Genomic DNA, 17,532 nt, shown 5'->3' with positions numbered 1-17,532 from the left:
GTGCCCGTGTGAGACACAATGTGGATTCTAGAATAACTCAGCGTGCCTGAGACACAGGTGGACTCTAGAATGACTCAGCGTGAACGCGTGAGACAAAGTGGACTCTAGAATGACTCAGCATGCCCAAGACACAGACGGACTCTAGAATGACTCAGCATCCTCATGTGACACACAGGTGGACTCTAGAATGGCTCAGCGTGCCCATGTGAGACACAGGTAGACTAGAATGACTTGGCGCGCCTGTGTGAGACACAGGTTGGACTCTAGAATGACTCGGCGTGCCCGTGCGAGGCACAGGTTGGACTCTAGAATGACAGCGTGAACGTGTGACACACAAGTGGACTCTAGGAATGACTCAGCATGCCCATGTGAGACACAGGTGGACTGCAGACAGCTTTTCCGGGATTCCTCCACTCCTCTAGAAGTCACAGTGCTTTCTTACTCTCTGTCCCAATACAGGGTACTGGGCACAGAAGAATTCCTATTAAAAACAGTAAACAAACCAAAACCTCAGGGCTTCCTTCAAAGTGATGTATCTATCAATTTCCTATTTTTACCTGGATGAGATAATTGGAAATTTTAACAGTGCAATCTTGAAGACTTAAAAAATCCTAAAAATGTGGTACCAGCCCATTCACTTTATTCTTACATTTAAATATATCCAGGTTGTTAAGATATTGTAGAACTAGTGTAGAAATACATGAACAGCAGATAAATACTTCAACAGCTCAGAAACAGAGCTCAGAAATAGAATTGATGTACAACAAAAGTGAAATTTCAAATTAGCTGGGAGAGAAAGGACTATTTATAAACTGACCCTGAGATATAACTGGTCTCTGTATATGCAGCCCATCCCAGGGAGAGGTGAAGATTACTTTAATTACTATTTTATTTGAAAACAAACTAATTTATAACCTGTAAATTCTATCTGCTTCTCATGACAAAGAACAAATAATTATGTAAGAGTCTTGGGCTTGGGGGAATATTCTGTCACTCATACAGATTGTCCTTAGCATCTTAAATACACTGACAGTAGTTAAGGTTAACAAACTTAGCCAAAGCAGGAAAACACAAAAAACCATGACACTTTGACACATACCATGGAGAGTAACACGCCTCTGCAAAGTATACTTAATCTAATTGTTTATTTGAATCTTATTAAATAAAAGAACAGATTCACACTATGAAATGGGTTAATATAAAAGACACCAAGACCAGGCACGGTGGCTCAGGCCTATAACCCCAGCATTTTGGGAGGCCAAAACGGGTGGAGCACTTGAGCTCAGGAGTTTGAGAGCAGCCTGGGCAACATGACGAAACCCTGTCTCTACAGAAAAATACAAAAATCAGCTGGGTGTGGTGGCACATGCCTGTAGTCCCAGCTACTTGGGGGGCCGATGCAGAAGAATTGCTTGAACCCAGGAGGTGGAGGTTGCAGTGGGCCAAGACTGTACCAAGATCTAACAGTGGGTCTATTTCACAACTTAAAAGAGAAACTTTCATAATATTACACAGGTTTTCACAAAAGAAAATTAAGAAAGCAAATGGTGTTCTCTAACAGTGATAATGAACCTAATCCTGAATTATAAACAAGCAACAATGTATAAAAGAGCAACAATGACAGTAACTCACCCAATTGAACCTTGCCCGCTATTTGCTCTGACACATGTAACAATAACACAATCCTTCTGCCGACCCTGGAACGCATCCACAGTATCTACTTCTGCTGGTCTATTTACAAAAGAGAAACATATTTACTGGAAAAAGGAAGATAATTATTAAATAAACATATTTATAAACTAGTTTTTGGTTTTTTGAGAGATAGGCTAGCCTCACTCTTGTCCAGGCTGGAGTGCAGTGGCATATTCATAGCCCACTGTAACTTGAACACTAGAGCCCTGTCTCAGCCTCCTAAGTGGCTAGGACTACAGGCGTGGACCACCACCCTAATTTTTCCATGTTTTGTAGAGATGGGGTCTTGCCATATTGCCCAGGCTAGTCTCAAATCCCTGGCCTCAAGCAATCCTTCCACCTCACCCTCCCAAAATGTTAGGATTATAGATGTGAGCCACCTTGCCTGGCCTTACAGTCTTTATTTTCTAAGAAACTTTAAAAAGAAAGAGAAAGAGAGACTCTCACTACATTGCCCAGGCTAGACTCAAACTTCTGGGGCTCAAACAATCCTCCTTGCCTCAGTCTCCCAAAGAGATGCATGCACCACCATGCCCGGCTGCTAAAAATTTTAAAAATATTTTCTTGGAGGTTAGCCTGAATTCCTCCTCTCTCCATTCCCCGGCAACCACTAATCTACTTTCTGTCTCCACAGATTTTCTTATACTGCGAGTTTCACATAAATGGAATTACAAAATGTTAATTATTTGTGACTGTTTTCCCTTAGCATAACATTTCCAAAGTTCATCCATGTTGTAGCATGTAACAGAACTTCATCCCTTTTTTTCATTAGTATTTCTTGTGGTAACACAGTACAAGTTACTAAGACTTAGTGTTAAGATGGCAGTACTCCCCAAATTGATCTACAGATGTATTCCAACTGCCTTTTTTACAGAAATGGTCACACTGATACTAAGTCTTTGGCTGGGCGTGGTAGCTCATGTCTGTAATCCAAGCTCTTTGGGAAGATCATGTGATAACTTGGGAGTTTGAGAACAGCCTGGGCAACTTGGTGAGACCTCGTCTCTACTAAAAATGAAAAAACACCAAAAAATGCAAAAAAACAATACTAAGTCTTCCAGTCCATGAAAACAGGGTGTCTTCATATTTATTTAGGTTGAGTTTTTTCTTTTTGAGACGGCGTTTCACTCTTGTTGCCCAGGCTGGAGTGCAATGGAGAATGGAGCGATCTCAGCTCACTGCAACCTCCGCCTCCCGGGTTCAAGCGATTCTCCTACCTCAGTCTCCGGAGTAGTTGGAATTACAGTCGTGTGCCACCATGCCCAGCTAATTTTTTATTATTAGTAGAGACAGGGTTTTACCATGTTGGCCGGGCTGGTCTTGAACTCCTGACCTCAGATGATCCACCCACCTGGGCCTCCCAAAGTGCTGGGATTACAGGCGTGAGCCACTGCGCCTGGCCTATTTAGGTGTTCTTTAATTCTTTTCAACAATGTTTGCAGTTTTCAGAATGTAAGTCTTATACTTCTTTGGTTCTATTTATTCCGAAGTGTTTTATTCTTTTTGATGTTATTGTAAATGAAATTGTTTCAACTTCCTTTTCAGATTGTTCGTTGCTAGTTATATCAAAATATAATCAACTTTTACATATTAATCTTGCATCCTGCTAAGCTTATTATCTCCAATAGTGTCTTTGTCAGGGTTTCTAGAAATTAGATCATGCCACCTATCAAAAGAGATAGCTTTACTTTTTTCTTTCCAATAAAGATGGTTTTTACTTCTTTTCCTTACTTAACTGCTCTGGCTAAAACCTCTAGTATAATGTTGAAAAGAAGCAGTAACAGTAAGAGTTTCAAACATCTTTCCTGATATTAGAGGAAAGGCTTTCATTCTTACTATCAAGTATAATGTTAGCTATGAGTTTTTCGTAATTGCCTTTTATTAATACAAAAAGTTCCTTTGGGCCGGGTGCGGTGGCTCAAGCCTGTAATCCCAGCACTTTGGGAGGCCGAGACGGGCAGATCACGAGGTCAGGAGATCGAGACCATCCTGGCTAACACGGTGAAACCCTGTCTCTACCAAAAAATATAAAAAACTAGCCGGGCGAGGTGGCGGGCGCCTGTAGTCCCAGCTACTCGGGAGGCTGAGGCAGGAGAATGGCATAAACCTGGGAGGCAGAGCTTGCAGTAAGCTGAGATCCAGCCACTGCACTCTAGCCTGGGTGACAGAGAGAGACTCCGTCTCAAAAAGAAAACTTCCTTTGTATTCCTGGATTTTTTTTTTTAAATCATCAAAGGGTTTTGGGTTCTGTGCAATTTTTTTTCATATCTACTGAGCTGATTATGTGGGTTTTCCCATTCTTCTAATACGGTGTATCACACTGATTTTCATATGTTGAAGCAATCTTACATTCCTGGGATAAATCCCACTAGGTCTTGATGTATAAATCCTTTTAATAAACTGCTGGATTCAGTTGGTCACTATTTTGTTGAGTCACTATTTTTGTATCTGTAGTCATAGGGATTTGGGTCTGTAGTTTTCTGGTGATGCCTACCCTTGGCTTTGCTATCAGTTTAATACTGGTTTCGTAAAATGAATGTGAGTGTTCTATTTATTGGAAGCATGTGAGAAGGACTGGTGTTCATTCTTCTTTCAATATTTGATAGAATTCACCAGCTTAGCTTGTTCTGGGCTTTTCATTATTGGGAAATGTTTCATTATTTGTTATATAGGTCTGATTTTTTTTTTTTTTTTTTTTTTTTTTTTTGAGATGGAGTCTCGCTCTGTCACCCAGGCTGGAGTGATGCAGTGGGGCAATCTCAGCTCACTGCAGCCTCCGCCTCCTGGGTTCAAGTAATTTACCCACCTCAGCCTCCCGAGTAGCTGGGACTATAGGAGCATGCACCACGCCCGACTAATTTTTGTATTTTTTTTCAGTAGAGATGGGGTTTCACCATGTTGCCCAGGCTGGTCTCAACCTCCTGACCTCAGGTGATCTGCCCGCCTCAGCCTCCCGAAGTGCTGGGATTACATGTGTGAGCCACTGCACCCAGGCTATAGGTCTGATTTTCTATTGTTTTCTAGATTCTATTTTGGCAGTCCACGTGCTTCTAAGTTAAGATGATTTTAAGGTTATGGATTTCCATAACCTTAAATCTTTAAAAAAATCTTTAAAAAAAAATCTTTAATTTTAATCTTTAATTTTACTGCTGAGGTAAGAAGTAAACAAAAACATTATCTTCATTCTACACATAAAGGCAATGCAAGGGTTAAGTCATTTATTTAAAGTGAAATGTCACTTTTAGTCTTGCTGGAACAAGAATTCTGATGAACAAGTCATGGAACTGAAGGGTAAAGACCTGGCAAGTTTCTTAGTCGATTCCACTGCCAAGGAGAATGCTGACATTCCAAATGCCAGGAAGTACCCTGTCTACCCAGGAGCTCCACAGCACAAGTGTCTGAAAGCCAGCAGCATCCCAGCTTCCTTGTGCCGTATCAGCAATCTGCACAGACCACTCCTTAAGAGTTTCTCTTTTCTTCTTTCCTTCTTTATCCTCTCAATCTAATTCAACAAGAAAACTGGAAATATTTATAAAAATAGCTCACCCTTTTCTATCGAACTCTTTGTCCAAATCCTTCTGAATCATCGTCTTCTGGGCCTTGTAATGAGTTATTATGCCAATGTTTCGAAAACTAACATCCTTTCTTTTGTCTTTAATAAGCTTAATTATTTCCATCACCAGTTTTATTTCTTGAACATTTACGTATGAGCTAAACAAGATGGAAAAAGAAAACACAATGTTATCAAAACTAATAGCAGGCTAACTGCTAACTTAAGTTCCACTGAGTTTGTTTCCCATTATAGTAAATGGCAGGCAGATGGGTTTCATCATTTATTCAGCTAGCAGTGACTCCAAGAGGCTGTTACCATGACCATTAATATGGTATATATGAATAAACGTGAAAATGCTATGGTAAATATGAATACATGTGAAATGCCCAGTGAAAAATGAAGCATAGAGAGAAAAGAGTTTGAAATCAACTGAAGTTTAGGCACCACTTTCTTCATCTGTTAAAAGAGGGATAGCAGTAGTAAGAACAGCAGTATTAGTAAGAACAAGGATGTGAATAAGACATAGCTAACATGAATTAAGGATTGACTATCTTCCGAACACTGAGAAAATGCTTTAGATGTATGATCTTCCTCATCCCCCACCACTGGCTGCATACAACACACACCACGCAACCGAGCAGCTGCCATCCACACAGACTCAATGTGAAGGATGTGTCCCACTTGACCCCAGCTGAACAACATGGGGCCCTGGAGCAGGTTCATGTCCTCTTTATAGTCCTCACCAGTCTCCTATCTGGTACTCTCAACCCCTCCTGAAACCACACGCTCCCTCATGACCATACCAGACCCGAAATGCACCAAGACCAGGGGACGCACTGCCCCCATCCCTTGATTCCTGAGGCTACCTTACCCGCCTTGCTTTACAAGCCTTAAATACCCATTCTCCTAACTTTGAGAATTACTGTATGGACAACCCAGTCAGCGAGCGATCTCTTCCATCCCTGAAATCTTCATTTTCCTTGGTCCCCTCCCAGATTAACCCTCTCTGGTCAACATTCCGCTCATAACCCTCCTTCCTGATGCTCTGGGGCTTAACTCGCAATCCTTTGCTCTCCTCCAACAGGTCCCATTAAAACCTTTAGGCTGCAGTCCCTCCAGCACTACAATCCCATGGCCAACTCCTCCTCTGTATGTTTAGCCTCTTCAATGAGCGTTCGCTCCTTCCACCTCTGTATCCTATCTAACACCCGATTCTCACCTGAGGATGCCACCTGCTCTGCAGTCATCCCATGATGTATAAATGGGATTTGTGTTTCCTCCTACTTCATGACAGAGTGGTGCTTGCATCTGTGCCAACAAATGCTACCCCTAGACCATTCCTCCCCTAGTCTCTCACAAGAATCCCTGGCTCTTCTGACATTGCCGCTATCTAGCAACACCACCACTCCTCTTTGCTGTCATATACAGACCACCTGAACACATGCCCTTACTCACAACCCAATACCATCCAATCTCTGTCACTACTTCCTTCCTCCCTTTCACATCTTCATTCAACTGAATTTATACTTAGCCTTCACAGTCCTTAACCCAACTGGAATAACTGCTTACCTAGGTGATTACCTGGTGAAGGTCTGTCTTCCCATGAGATCACCATCTTGCAATAGGCACGTCTGTTTCCCTCACTGCTGTGAGCTCAACAAGTATCTACTCAAGTGCTTGCTTATGACATTAGGTAATATTATCCCCATTATACAGAAAAAAGAAGCATCAACTTAAGTGAAAATGACTGTGCCCTGACACTAGGCAGAGAGATGTGTATAGGAAATGTATTTAACAGAAATATGAATGCAAATCATGTAACAATTCTGGGACTATCAGAGGACTGAGACAAGAGGAGAACATACTCATTATCCCGTCTTTCTGAACCATCTTCGACATCAAACACAAGGTATGGTTGAAATGGCCAGTCTGATGAACATCGAATGGTTTCTGTCTGTCTGTAAAAAAAGCAGTCAACATTCAGAATAAAGTCAAGATTTAAGAAAATATTTTGGTATTACTACAATTTTTTCTGTGTGGTGATGTGGGCTGGGGCAAGTAAGGGGATAACAGGAATATTCTTTTCTATACGTATATTAGTGAAAGGTACAAAACAAATTCTATTTCTTTCCTGGTGCTAGGAAAGGTATCTATATCATTAAAACATAACAAATATGACTGGAAAGACACTCATAATAGAGTAAGCCACAGAATACTATGTTGAGTAAGGTCCCACATTTTTCCTTCAAAAATTTAAAAAGTAAAAAAAGATATGCATGGTAAAAGGACTGAAATGACTCTCGCCTGTAATCCCAGCACTTTGGGAGGCCAAGGCAGACGGACTGCTTGAGCTCAGGAGTTTGAAAGCAGCCTGGGCAACATAGTGAAATCCCGTTTCTACAAAAAGAAAAATACAAAAATTTGCCAGGCATGGTGGTGACTGAGTGTAGTTCCAGCTACTCAGGAGGCTGAGGCAGGTGGATCGATTGAGCCTGGAAGTTTGAAGCTACAGTGAGCCAGGATTGTGCCACTGCACTCATTCTGTCTAGGTGACAGAATGAGACCCTGTCTTCCAAAAAAAAAAAAAGGACTGAAAGCGGATATACCAAAATGTGTTACCAGTGATTATTTCTGGTTAGTATAAATATAGGTGACTTTTTCCCCCTTTCATTTTTATGTGCTCTGCTGTATTCAACACGATGGCTATTATAACAAGAGAAAATTATTAATCCTCTATGATTTATGCTTTTTATGACAAGACCTAAGAAGATAGTAAAATGTCTATTCTTCATAAGTAGCTAAACTACTAAGGTCACGAGCAGTAAGGGGAACTCACCTATTTGTTTTTAAGATTCTGTTGTAAATATAATTAGAAGGGAAGAGGCATATGTCTGGATGCATCCTGTACTGCACAGTGAGCTGCAGAATAGGCAGCCTGCTGATCATGTTGTGTTCTACATTCTCTTCCAGCAGTCTGAAGAAGCGAGCCATCATTGACTGGTCGTAGCCATAGTCCTGTGCTTTCTGTGAGGGGCAAAATAAAGCAATAATTTCCAAGAATTCATTTCTATCTTTCCCACTATTATAAACACAATTACTGAGATCTAATATGTACATGGCAATGTTCAGGTAGCATAAGATTACCAACCACAGCTTCAGACAAAAAAGGTGTTTCTGACTCTGATCCTCAAAATGCCATGAATCTTTTTTTTTGGAGACACAGTAGCGCTCTATCGCCCAGGCTGGAGTGCAGTGAGTGGCATGATCTCATCTGCAACCTCCACCTCCCGAGGTCAAGCGAATTCTCATCTCTCTGGCCTCCTGAGTAGCTGGGATTACAGGCATGAGCCACCACACCCAGCCAAAATGCCATGAATCTTGAATACATGTGGGGGTATTTTCTACTCATAAACTGCTAATGAAAGAGATACGATCTCGTGAAAGACGACTGATGCTATTTTGATGCTACAAGATGCCACCCAAAAAAACCAACAATAAAGGAAGCAGAGAAATGTAACACAGATTTTAACAATTATTTCCGGGGGTATACCCTCACAGACAGACATACTGAATGCCACTGTAAACAAGCCTTTTGAAGACAAAATTCTTCATTCATCCATCTAATGTGTACTAAGCACCTATAATCTGGAGTGCTAAGACTTCCCGTGAAATTAAGTTTCACGGGACTTAATTTCCAGTGAAGGAAACAGACTCGACTTATGTGTTAGCCATCCCTAATCCAAAAATTCAAAATATTCCAATGAGCATATCCTTTGAGCGTGAACTTTAAGTATAATGTCAGCACTTGGGAAGTTTCAGATAGTGAAGTATTTCAAATTTTTGAATTAGGAATGCCCAAGCTGTGCTAAATGGATTTCACAAACCAAATAATGGGTTATACTCTGCAATCTGAAAAACAGTGACCGAAGTGACAAACGGGATAAACTCTCTTGATGTTATTACAGTTGTGCCTTGGGATATACTTTCCAATGGCAGCATCATAGAAAGTTTCAAAAAGTACTTTATCTTAAATAACCTGGAAGTAAAAATGTGCTGAAAAACTTCACTAAGATGATGGAATCTTCATGAGTGATGTGAAAGATACTGGTACTGAAGATGTACAAAGCCTGAATAAACTTGTTTCACAAACTATGAGAGTGGAAAAAAGGCACTACTTCTTAACCTATTCATGTGTGTGATTTTAAACAGGTTTGTGTAAGTAAAAAATAATAATTATTATTATTATTATTTTTTTTTTTTTTGAGATGGAGTCTTGCTCTGTCACCCGGGCTGGAGTGCAGTGGCCGGATCTCAGCTCACTGCAAGCTCCTCCTCTCGGGTTCATGCCATTCTCCTGCCTCAGCCTCCCGAGTAGCTGGGACTACAGGCGCCCGCCACCTCGCCCGGCTAGTTTTTTGTATTTTTTTAGTAGAGATGGGGTTTCACCGTGTTAGCCAGGATGGTCTCGATCTCCTGACCTCGTGATCCGCCCGTCTCGGCCTCCCAAAGTGCTGGGATTACAGGCTTGAGCCACCGCGCCCGGCAGTAAAAAATAATTATTAATAGACATATGACAATTTTGCCTAAATCCTCAAAAGTTTATCTGTGTTAGCTCACAAAATCTAACTTTTCTTTGGGCAAACAGAAAAGGAACTTATATAAGGTAACACATCTACCTTCAGACAAAACCTTAGTCCATTCTACAAATGACATAGAATTTATTAATATATATTCTGACATGGGAGAATGTCCCTGATTTACTGATTGAAAAAAAAAACAAACAAACAACTCTGCACAGAATGATTTTGCCACCTTTAAACAAAACCAAACCCATGTACATATATACATAAATATATACATGTATACAAACCATATACCACTTTTTAGTAACTGACTGCTATCCCCTAGAATATAAACACCATGACTCATGGCAGGGATTTTGTCTGTTTTCTTCACTGTCATAACTCCAGGACCTAAACAGCACCTGAATTATGCTGGCACTCAGTATACACATACTGAAAAAGATGAACAAACACACAAACGCCCAGCAATATCCATTAAAAATACTCACTTTCACTGTAATTATCACTAGAAATAGGCGGTCAAAAAAGGCACCTTATGGAAATGAACTTTGTAATTATTTTCTCAAAATAGCCTGTTTTATTTGTACAACAATTTAAAAAGCACAAATGGATTTTTTTTCTAATTTTTGTTCTTTTTATCAATCATTAAACTAGGCAGTAAAGTTGAGGCCCATTAACAATCACTCTTTTCACTATATACTAAGGCCCTTCAATGAAATACTGTATTATTTAAAGAAACGGGATACAGAATTTGCTCTTCATTATTCTCCATGAACAGAGTTACCTGCAGCAGTTCTTCCCTACACACACGGGTTCTCACTGGGTGACAGGTGTGCTTCTGGGCCACACACTAACGTGATCACATACCTATGCTCAAATGTCATACAAAGAACTGCGCTATCATTCTGAATAATTCCGAAGTTAAAAACCACTAACGATAACCACCTGCACTCATGCCATACTTCAACAAAAATGCTTTGAAAATGATCTATTTTCTAGGATTATTTGAGGCCACTGCTCAATTATCTGTATAAATAATCTATGTTATTAGTAAAAAATACACATTTTATTAAATTTCAAAACCTCTTCAGATTACTTCAAAACATCTACTGAATCCTGATTCTGATGTGCATTTCCAGGAGACGTCTTTCCTGAGATTAAAAAAAAACCAACAAAGTAGACTAGACTACAATCTGATTCTACTCTTCTCGAAGTCAGAGTTCACAGTTCTTTTTTTTCCCCAGTACCTTCACTTTCAGATGATGTGAGGGGCATAGACATTTCTTGTATGAACACTAGAATATCAAATTCTAAAAATAGAAATGTACTCCAAAATTAATTTAACTTCATGTTTTCCTCAATTTGTACATATTTAAATAAAAATGAGGAGGGTGGGGTTCTTCTCCTTATTTGTGCAGTTTTTCTTTTGTTTTGGTGTTTGTATGATTAAAATAAATCAGATTCAGCTCTTAAAAGACGTGCATACTGCCTTTCCCAAAGCTTGGTTTCCATGGCACGTCATCCATCTAGGCTTCCAGTCCCTGACACACTGCTTCTGCCACACATACACAGAAGAACAACTATGAACAAAGGGGTATTTTTAGGAATTTTTTTTTTTTTTTTTTTTTGCTTATTAAGACTCAATCCGTGCGCTTCTCTTTTCTCAGTTACTGCTTACTTTTCCCTCCAAATTAAGAGGCCAATCCAAGAAAGATGTCTCTCCCTCCGGAAAACAAACATTTTAAAAAGCCCCTTTCATGTTAAAGCAATCTGAACATAAAAAACTTACCATAGAGATGACTGTGGGAGGGAGCTGCTTGGGATCTCCTACTAGGATGAGCTTATTGCAACGATGGATGAGTGGGTTAAGAGTCTCAACTTCACAAGACTGTCCAGCCTTGGAAAGATACAGAAGGAAAAGGCAGTCTTAACAATCTTTACCATTTATCCATATAGTTTATCTGATTAAAGTTCTAACCATTCAGAAAAGTACCACACTTCTCCTGCACCAAATGTCAAAAATAAAGATTTTCCCTGAAATCAAAAAACAAAACAAAACCAACAAAATAAGTCCTCCAGGCTGTGTGCGGTGGCTCACACATATAATGCCAGTACTTTGGGAGGCTGAAGCGGGTGGATCACCTGAGGTCAGGAGTTCAAGACCAGCCTGGCCAACATGGCGAAACCCCATCTCTACTAAAAATAACAAAAAAATTAGCTCGGCGTGGTAGCCAGTGTCTATAATCCCAGCTACTCGGGAGGCTAAGGCAGGAGAATTGCTTGAACCCAGGAGGCAGAGGTTGCAGTGAGCCAAGATCACATCGCTACACTCCAGCCTCGGTGACAGAGCAAGACTCCATCTCAAAGAAAAACAATGAATAAATAAAAAGTAAACTCTCCAAACACATGCTTTTTTAAAAAATCAAACACGTATTCTGAAGTCAGCCACCAAGTGGGCCACTACCACTTAGGAACCAGCCATAAGTTCAGAAGGCCATGCACATCCTAGATGTGTGCTCTTTGTTCTTGCTGGGTATGAGCCTGAAAAAATTTTTTCTCCTCTAAAGTCCTTTTAAAACTTTATTTTAAAATTTTTATTTATTTATTAAAAAAAATTTTGTTTTGAGACAGAGTCTCACTCTGTCACCTAGGCTGGAGGGCAGTGGCATGATGGTCGTTCACCGCCTCCCGGGCTCAAGCAATCCTCTCCCCTCAGCCTCCCGAATAGCTGGGATTACAGGCGCATGCCATCACACCTGGCTAATTTTTGTATTTTCAGTAGAGACAAGGTTTCACCATGTTGCCCAGGTTGGCCTCAAACTCCTGGGCTCAAGTGATCCACCCTCCTCAGTCTCCCAAAGTGCCTGGATTACAGGTGCGTGCCACCATGCCCAGGCCCTTTTCAAAACTTTGTATTTGAGGTTCAGAAATCCCATCAGGAGCGTCCAGGAGTGTGTTTCCCCATAGCTTTCTTCCTTGTTGCTCAGCATGCCTCTCTGATCACAAGACTCAAATTTCTCTTAAATTCAATGACATTTTCTTCAACTATTTAATCATTTCCACTTTTTGTCCTTTCCTTCTGGTGAAAACTGGATCTTAGGTCTCCTGATCACTCAATTCTCTGGTATCTCCTGTTCCATTTCTTTTGTCTTCTGACTCTACATTATGACAAACAGCAGGTACCCAATAAATGTTTGCTCAAAGAGTGAACTAGGAATAAAGGATGTCAGGTGAACATACTGTGGCTCAAAGCTGTCCAAAATTATGTTAAAACTACATCAAAAGGTTACCAGAGGCACTCTAAGCAGAAGCGAGACAGTCACTCAGCAGAGATTTTGTTAGAAACCATCAGTCATCCTCAAGACTAACCCCCAAATACTGGAAAATCCACTTTCACTATGGAGGGCCATTAAGGAGTATATTTCTTTTTCTTTTTTTTGAGACAGAGTTTCACTCTTTCGCCCAGGATGGAGTGCAGTGGACGGATCTCAGCTTACTGCAAGCTCCGCCTCCCAGGTTTACGCCATTCTCCTGCCTCAGCCTCCCGAGTAACTGGGACTACAGGAGCCCGCCACCTCGCCCGGCTACTTTTTGTGTATTTTTTAGTAGAGACGGGGTTTCACCATGTTAGCCAGGATGGTCTCGATCTCCTGACCTCGTGATCTGCTCGTCTCAGCCTCCCAAAGTGCTGGGATTACAGGCTTGAGCCACCGCGCCTGGCCATAAGAAGCGTATTTCTACATAAGGGAATACACATGCAATAGCAGGTAAAAATCAGATGCAAAAAAACCCCACATCTCCTCAACATCTCAGCAGCCACAATTAATCTAAGACTTATTCCTCATAGTACTAGTCAAAATTGTATGGCTGACTGTTGACTGACCTCATCAACAATGACACAGCTGAAGGGGACACCCCCTTGCCCCCGGAAAGCAGATTCAAGTAGTAAGCCACCACTTGTGCTCAATGTGCAGCAGATGATATGGGACTCTAAGATGATGGTACTCTGTGTTTTCTGTGGGCGTCCTTGAACCTAAGAGAACAAAGATTAAATCAATATTCAGCTGTACATCAATCCTTGACTATGACAGGCCTATGTTTACTATAAAACACTCACTATTTATTATGTGACAGAAAAACATTTAGTAAAAGTTAGGGGGAAACCCTCAAATCTAGGAAACAACAGAAACGTTCAAAATAATCCCAAACCGGAAAGAATGTGTGCTTTGTGGCTGAAACACAGAATATGATTTAAGCACATTAAAAATTCTTATCCAGGGTTTGACTTGGTCAAAGTAGATTACAATCCTTCCTGTAGTCAGATACATGTAGGTAGGTATCTGAAGTAGAGATGTAATAATCCTGAGTTGTGAAATATCTGAGTAAAACCAGGGTTAGAATTCAGCTTGAATGTACATTTTTCTGTTAGTTTTTAAGTATATAATATTGTCCTTTCCTTTTTTTTAGTGCTTTTGCTAGTACTAACAAAAATGCCTGTGAACCTGACAAATATTCTATTTCCACAGTAAGAAAAACAAGTGTGGCCTCCTTCTATAATGCAATGTACTGTGATGGAGCCCGACAACGTGGATGATGCCTCACAATCATACCATGCAGTGCTCAAATAAATCAGCATTTTCATCAGAGATTCAGTTTGCTTCTCTTTGCTACTAAGAAGTAGAGGTGATTCATCTCAGCACACATGATATATTCAACCATGCAATTCAAGGCATGCGTGTGAGCTTTAGGAAGACGGTAGCACTGTGGTCCTCCACGGCTCACACAGTAAAGCACTGTCAGACACTGTCCTCAGCCCTCCAGTGAGTAAAACTGCAAGTGCAGTTTCATGGCCCACACAACACATGTGATGAGCAGCAAAAAACATCTGTGAAGATGGACTTCATCCTTGACTCAGGAAAGATTAATCTGGGGTTCTGTTTAAAACTTTTAATCAAAAGCTTTCACATAATTTTTAGTTTAAATAAACTGCTAATGAAAATATGCATTAAATTCAACTGTATTTTAGTCCACAGAGAAAGATCATAATACATTCAGGAGAAAAACTTCAGCAAAAATGCTACTAATGTCATCAGTTACTATTACCCTCTTTCCCTGACCCCAATGCGGTTTGATTAGGGCTGCATTCTGACAATCAGGGTATACACCTGGCTCAGCCAAGCTTCAATTAGTCTAAATCTTACAGGATATTTTCACGTCCAAAAAATACTGGGGAAAAGCTACAAAATATTACAGGAGCCTTATGATCTAACGCAAGTACAAGGAGTTTATGCTCTAAGCCAAGAATTGCAAAAACCAAAAACCAAAGTGCTGTACTTTCTTATGCCAAATTCTGCCCATCATCACTCTACTCATGTCCAGGTTGGAGCTCTGGAGGGCTCACAGTTGCCACCCTCACCCTAAAGCTCACACAGGTGACTTTTTTTTTTTAATAGGGAAAACACCCATAAAGCTAGTTTCATTAACTGTTTATCTGATGATAATTATCGTAATTGTTTTTTACAGTCTGTGGGAAGCAGAACTAGAGCATCTCATAAGAAGGAATTTAAATATTTATTGAGGCCGGGCGCAGTGGCTCAAGCGTGTAATCCCAGCACTTTGGGAGGCCGAGACGGGCGGATCACGAGGTCAGGAGATCGAGACCATCCTGGAGAACACGGTGAAACCCCGTCTCTATAAAAAATACAAAAAAACTAGCCGGGTGAGGTGGTGGGCGCCTGTAATCCCAGCCACTTGGGAGGCTGAGGCAGGAGAATGGCGTGAACCCGGGAGGCAGAGCTTGCAGTGAGCTGAGATCCGGCCACTGCACTCCAGCTTGGGTAATTAATAAATAAATAAATAAATAAATAAATAAATAAATAAATAAATATTTATTGAGACCTAAAACAGAAAAAAGATAATCTATAACCACCTCTTTCTTAGAAATCTTAGATGGTGTTAAGAATTCATTCTTAGGTTAAAGAAAAAAATGCAAATGTTGTTACACCATTTTCTCCATTTCCACAGAAGTTTGTGATTTTTCATAACAATTTAAAATGTAACTGAGAAAAGCCCATAGCTGGCTGGGCATAGTGACTCATGCCTGTAAAGCCAACACTTTGGGAGGCTGAGATGGGCAGATGACTTGAGGTTGGAAGTTCCAGACCAGTCTGGCCAACATGGTGAAACCGCGTTTCTATTAAAAATACGAAAAAAAAGGGCCTGGCGTGGTGGCTCACACCTGTAATCCCAGCACTTAGGGAGGAGGTGGGCAGATCACAAGGTCATGCGATCAAGACCATCCTGGCCAACATGGTGAAACTACAAAATTTAGCTGGGGTTGGTGGCATGCGCCTGCAGTCTCAGCTACTTGGGAGGCTGAGGCAGGAGAATTGCTCGAACCCGGGAGGCAGAGGTTACAGTGAACTGAGATCGTGCCACTACACTCCAGCCTGGTGACAGAGTAAGACTCTGTCTCAGAAAAAAAGGCCAGGTGTGGTGGCTCACGCTTGTAATCCCAGCACTTTGGGAGGCTGAGGCAGGAGGATCATGACGTCACGAGATCAAGCCCATCCTGGCCAACATAGCGAAACCCCGTCTCTACTAAAAATACAAAACTTAGCTGCACGTGGTGGCACATGCCTGTAAACCTAGCTACTCAAGAGGCTGAGGCAGGAGAATCGCTTGAACCCGGGAGGTAGAGGTTGCAGTGAGCCGAGATCATGCCACTGCACTCCAGTCTGGTGACAGAGTGAGACTCCATCTCAAAAAAAAAAAAAAAAAAATTAGCCAGGCATGGTGGTGCACGCCTGTAATCCCAGCTACACAGGAGGCTGAGGTTGCAGTGGGCTGAGATCACGCCACTCCACCCCAGCCTGAGAGACAGAGTAAAAAAATAAAGCCCATAGCTTGTCGGAACAGTCGTACTTACTTTAAAAAATAATAATAATAAAATGAAATTAAGAAAATGCTACAGGTGAACTACTTACCTCTTTAATTTTAGAAGCAAGTTCCTGCCTTTCCTTAGAAAGTTTGGAAATGTTTTCATCTAATTCTTGCCTCTGGAAAAAATTCAAATGTCATAATTAAAACTAAACTAAGCATTTTTAAATGCCTTCCAATAGACTGCCTCTAATTTTAAAAGAGCCTGTATTTTACCAATGAAAAATGTGTTTACCCAGTTTATTTCCTCTTTACCACTAGAGTCCTGACGCATTCTGTGTGCTGCTAAGACGCAGCTGTGTCCTGTGCGCTGCACATGAGCAGTCTGCTTAGCATTCCAGCCCTGGGAGCATCACACCACCCTTAACTTCCAGGTGATTCAAATGAGGCTGTAAATCACACCCCAACAATTCCTCTGGCCACAGTGATGGGCATCTAACACAGACCTGGCCAATCATGGCACCCATATTCTTAAAAATACGGATTAGACCTGCTTGCTCACCCAGGGACTAAACTAACTGCTTTTTTGGATATATGGATGCTAAGAGAAAGACCTTCTCTCCCTATGGGGTTTCTAAGTTGAGATAGTGGAAGCCCTGAGATGCTGACACTCACCTTCTCCCGAAGAAGAAATGGCTGACACACAGAAAAACAAATTATGGACTGGAGAAATGATGTCATTTGAGCCTCTGGATCCACCCATACTGAAGCTAATTCCCTGTCTGTCTAACCTAATTTGAACTGGGCTCAACATGCAACTTAAAG

General features: G+C 41.1%; 1 protein-coding gene across 6 annotated transcripts in view; it reads right to left on the bottom strand.

The window, feature by feature from the left end:
• The window catches only part of SETX (senataxin), a 99,338-nt gene that overhangs the window by 6,663 nt on the left and 75,143 nt on the right, over positions 1-17,532 (bottom strand). For 4 of the 6 annotated variants that reach the window (XM_026457124.1, XM_026457126.1, XM_026457129.1 and 1 more), the window contains 7 exons: positions 16,815-16,886; positions 13,712-13,861; positions 11,618-11,725; positions 8,082-8,269; positions 7,111-7,203; positions 5,239-5,403; positions 1,633-1,731 (listed from right to left, as the gene is read on the bottom strand). In XM_026457124.1, coding sequence (XP_026312909.1) covers positions 1,633-1,731; positions 5,239-5,403; positions 7,111-7,203; positions 8,082-8,269; positions 11,618-11,725; positions 13,712-13,861; positions 16,815-16,886 — 875 coding nt within the window. The remainder of the gene's footprint in view (positions 1-1,632; positions 1,732-5,238; positions 5,404-7,110; positions 7,204-8,081; positions 8,270-11,617; positions 11,726-13,711; positions 13,862-16,814; positions 16,887-17,532) is intronic. The other 2 variants (XM_026457127.1, XM_026457128.1) reach the window with 1 other exon arrangement.

The sequence above is a fragment of the Piliocolobus tephrosceles genome, chromosome 14, assembly GCF_002776525.5.
Source record: "Piliocolobus tephrosceles isolate RC106 chromosome 14, ASM277652v3, whole genome shotgun sequence".
Lineage (NCBI taxonomy): Eukaryota > Metazoa > Chordata > Mammalia > Primates > Cercopithecidae > Piliocolobus > Piliocolobus tephrosceles.
This window is presented reverse-complemented; position numbering and strand designations above follow the sequence as displayed.